General features: G+C 34.4%; 1 protein-coding gene across 1 annotated transcript; it reads right to left on the bottom strand.

The window, feature by feature from the left end:
• Positions 1-1,906: 1,906 nt before the first annotated feature.
• Positions 1,907-3,443, bottom strand: LOC117173552. The gene is made up of 3 exons (XM_033362193.1): positions 2,981-3,443; positions 2,617-2,876; positions 1,907-2,074 (listed from the first exon to the last, which is right to left on the bottom strand). Exons 1-3 carry the CDS (start codon positions 3,441-3,443, stop codon positions 1,907-1,909), a joined length of 891 nt encoding a protein of 296 aa, XP_033218084.1.
• Positions 3,444-4,241: the final 798 nt, after the last annotated feature.

Here is a 4,241-nt window from a genome sequence, read left to right as displayed (position 1 = left end):
GACCGAACGCGCGCTGTCGCCCGCGCATTTCTTTTTTTTTGTATTATATTTTATCATATTTTATGTATTTCTATACCATCAGATGTACTTAGCTTAAGTTTATCCTATATTTTTGTCCAAGAATATATGAATTTGTTTTTGTTGAGTTTTGTTGATATCCCCTGCCTTATCACCTGTTAAAATGCGACATCGTAGAAGATTATTTACAAGTTTGATTATTTTCAAACTTGTGCCATTACGTAGACCTTCATTAATAGAAATATTACGAATTAGCATAACAATAGAATTGTTTCTTAATCGTAATTCATGAGGAGGAAGGGTCGGTGGATTCAATGTGTTCAAGTATTCTGGGAATATTGCATCATTTATATTTCCATTATCACAAATCTCAACACTATCTACACTTGTATAAATTCGTTATGTGGTTTTGTCCAATAGCTCCACAACTCTGTAATTTATTTCTACAACATCAACATTTCGTGCTGATAATATACCTGTCTTTTCTAGTTCTCCAAACCTTCTATCCTTCATAAGTTTACTAAACATTTTCTGTACTATATCATCGGTTCTAGTAGCTACACATTTTTCTGGGGCTAATAGGTAATTCTCATTGTCATTTCACCCTTTAACGGCCACTGGGATATATATGTCCCAAAAACGTGTTCAAAAATCCATAACTCCGTTAAAAATTGAGATGGCTTTGTTTTCTCTTCGACATAAACTACCTACGTGTTTCCAGGTTTTAGAAAGTATAAGTATTCATTCATCCTCTTCGAAATCTATTAGCGATAACTCGAAAAGCACCCTGTTTTCGAGGTAATTTTTGTAGTTCTATCGCGAATATAGTCTTAGCGGTACACAAAAAATATGGCTATTCGTGAAAAAAGAAAATCCCATGGTGAAGACCATACGAACGATTTGAGAAACGGGGCCAACAAATTTAGCCCTTAGGGTTTGACTTCGGGGGTGGTTTTCACCCCTTCTTCAGGTGTAAACTTGAATTTTTATCGAAATTCGATGAAAATTTGTTTGCGAAGGCTCTTGAAAATATTGATTACGATTAGAACCTAATATATATATATATATATACACACACACACCATCCTGAGCTTAATTTAGGGGTAGTTTTCACCCTCTAAAATAGATAAACAGGCTTCCACAGGATCCATTTTCATCAAATTCGTTATAAAGTGAGATTCAGATGTGAAAACAATAATAATCACTTCAAATTACAGAAATATCCCTTATATCAACCCTTCAACAAAACATTACCCCTCATTTGAATGGATAAATAGTGAAATTAATATTTTTCTGTTTCGTACGACGGAAATTAGCTTTTTGTACTGAGGGATAAAAATACAACCCCTCGAACACATGCGAAGTTTTTTCTCTGGTTGGAGGTGACTCATGTGGGTAGAAATAATTCCGACGTTAAAGGGTTAAAGTACCATCTCCACAGACCCACATTTTACGTTAGTGAAAATACAGAGACATGTTTTCAAAGTGAACTGAATTTAATAGATAGATTTACTAATTCGCTGCAAGTTGCATGAGTTTTCACAGGCAGTAATTGCCTTAAATCTTAGCCAAGAATTATAATTTTTCCACCAAGTGGTGAATCAACATTCATGAAGTCACGTAATGTTCGTTCTGCTAATTCCAAAGTAAACCTTGGCGCCATTGGAGTTTCGTCCAGAATAAAAATAGCTACTTCTCGTAAGTATTGAACATCTGTAGATTGAGGTTTTATACGGGAGACGGAATCAGAAAATAAAGAAACTGGCATACCGAAAGCTTTATGTACAGTCTTTCCTTCTGGAAGAAATATTGCTGCAATACCTGTAAATTCCATAGTGGATATATTTTTTCTCTTGCCTTTTAACAAATGATATGCAGTTGTATAAATTTATGTCTTTCCTGAGCCACCAGGTCCATCAATATAAAAACATGATTTCAAAAGTCCTTCTTCGTTCGACAAAGCAACATTAAGGATTGTATGTACAATATCTTTTTGTTTTCCATTTAATGTGTGCTGCTGAGTCTGACCGAGTTGTTCATGTTGAGTAAGTGATACCTAGTCATTATGAATCTCACTATCGTTGCGAAATTTAGTTATTTCTGGCATCGTTGAAAAGCTACTAATATTGGATCTTTCTTAAGAAAGATAGGTATTTATCTGAATATATGATCTTATGTATGTTTCTTGTATATTATAGTTTCTCTAAAATTCTTGTGACATAGCATATTTAAACTTGTCCCATAGGTCCTCAGGATTGGTAGATTGACAGTATATTAAAATACGAACAAATAAACGTCTTCATTGTTGGGGCAGCATCTAAACCACTCCTTCTGCTATAGCACGATTCCACTCTGAATCATCTTCGATGAGACTTAATGCTAAACATGACGTTTGAAAAGTATCATCCCAGTGGGCACCGGGACGCCCTAAGGACGTCTTTAGAATGCACCTCTATGTCATATGATTTGACGTCTTTAAGACATCCTTTGGATCTTTTCATGTCTTTAAAAGGTCCTCAGGACGTCCTTAAGGCGTCCGCCGAAACACGTATATAGGACATCAGTATCACGTCCATTTAAATAAAAATAATTGATTACCATAGTTTCGTTTTCCAATGCGTTTCTTATAGCACCTTCACTTTCAGCGTCGCCAATAGTAACAATTTGCTGATTAGGCAAATGTACTGGCAACCTAATAACAGCATGCCTTTTATTTTGCAACGATCTACAGTATATGCGCTCACATGCTTCAAAAGGACTCACGTATCGAGTATCTATGCAATTTTTTATTGCATCATGATGAATAACATTTTCGCTGTTATTGGCATCAGTAACTACGACGGAAGCAGCATCATGTCCTTATAGATATATTTCCGTAAATATTTGACTGACTTTATGCTCGAAACTACTTGCACAATCATATGCCAGTCGTGCCTCCATTCTGGCGATTACATGTAAGTACCGGTATCTGTTCTACGATAAGTTGGATATCCGTTTTCATCCATTCTTGTCTCGTCGTGAAACTTCTTTAGAAAGTACTTACTACATTTACCTTTACCATCTTTACACCAATCTCCGCAGGGACCGTGAATCATGTTTTCTATAACAATATTATGAAGTTCAGGATCTGTATCTGGATTTAAAATTTCTGCCGAAATACATTCATCTACAATATTAGAAGTAGTTAATTTACTATTTTGTTTTAACGTTAATAACAAATGAACATGATGTAATCCACATTTTTGATGCTCAAAAACATAAGAGTATGCTTGTACTTCGCCGATAAATTGTTGTTTTACTTTAATGTTGATTAATTCATCTTTATTTGCATTAAAAATTCGTAAAACAATGTCTGGTCGGTCAGATGCTGTCTGACCATGTAATAAATTATCTTTCACTTCAGCCCAGTTTGGATTACATGTCATACTTATAAACATATATAGCTTACCGAATGTTCTTACATTGCCATTGCATCTTGATAGTGCTGTAGCATATTATGGGAAGATCCTGAGAACGATGACGGGAGGATGATCATTTTTCCAACAGTAGTATGTAAATCATTTGATCTTTGTTGTAACTGATCAACTAATCCCTGATAAGTATAAGCGCGAAGTGTTTTTTGACATAATCTGCAGTAATTCATCCTATCCCTTTCAATTTTCACATAATATTGACAAATAACTGTTGAAATAAGCCGTAGAGCTGACAAATAGCATGAAAAAATGATGAGAAAATTTTTTTCTTATAATTGAAAAAATTTAGGACCAGACAAACGTTTGAACTTGTTTCATATATAATTTCAAGAATTTTAAATTCGAAATAACGTTTCGTCTAAACGTAATTTGTATTTCAATCAAATGTAAAAGAAATTTTTGTAGCTTACACCCACATGGCCTCAATATTCGCGCTTTTTGAGCCCTATTAAATATAACTCTTAAGTGAAAAGTTCTATATGAATAAAACATGACTCGCTTTAGTATGAAATAATTGTAATATCATTTGGTATCCAGATAAGTAGTATTACGAACGATAAAGTATGTAAGCACATCTCGTATCACTTTTCATAAGAGAAAATAGATTAAGAAACTGCGATGCTAATTAATTATGACACGTGTGGTAAAATGAAAAAAAGAAAAAAAAATATCGACGAAGATGCACATGGATCAAGCTTCATGTGTCGATGATCCAAAACTGCGCGCGGCGGTAGCCTGGTCAACATTCGG

Source organism: Belonocnema kinseyi, chromosome 5, assembly GCF_010883055.1.
Source record: "Belonocnema kinseyi isolate 2016_QV_RU_SX_M_011 chromosome 5, B_treatae_v1, whole genome shotgun sequence".
Classification (NCBI taxonomy): domain Eukaryota; kingdom Metazoa; phylum Arthropoda; class Insecta; order Hymenoptera; family Cynipidae; genus Belonocnema; species Belonocnema kinseyi.
The sequence above is the reverse complement of the archived record's forward strand: the minus strand, read 5'-3'. Positions and strand labels throughout refer to the sequence as shown.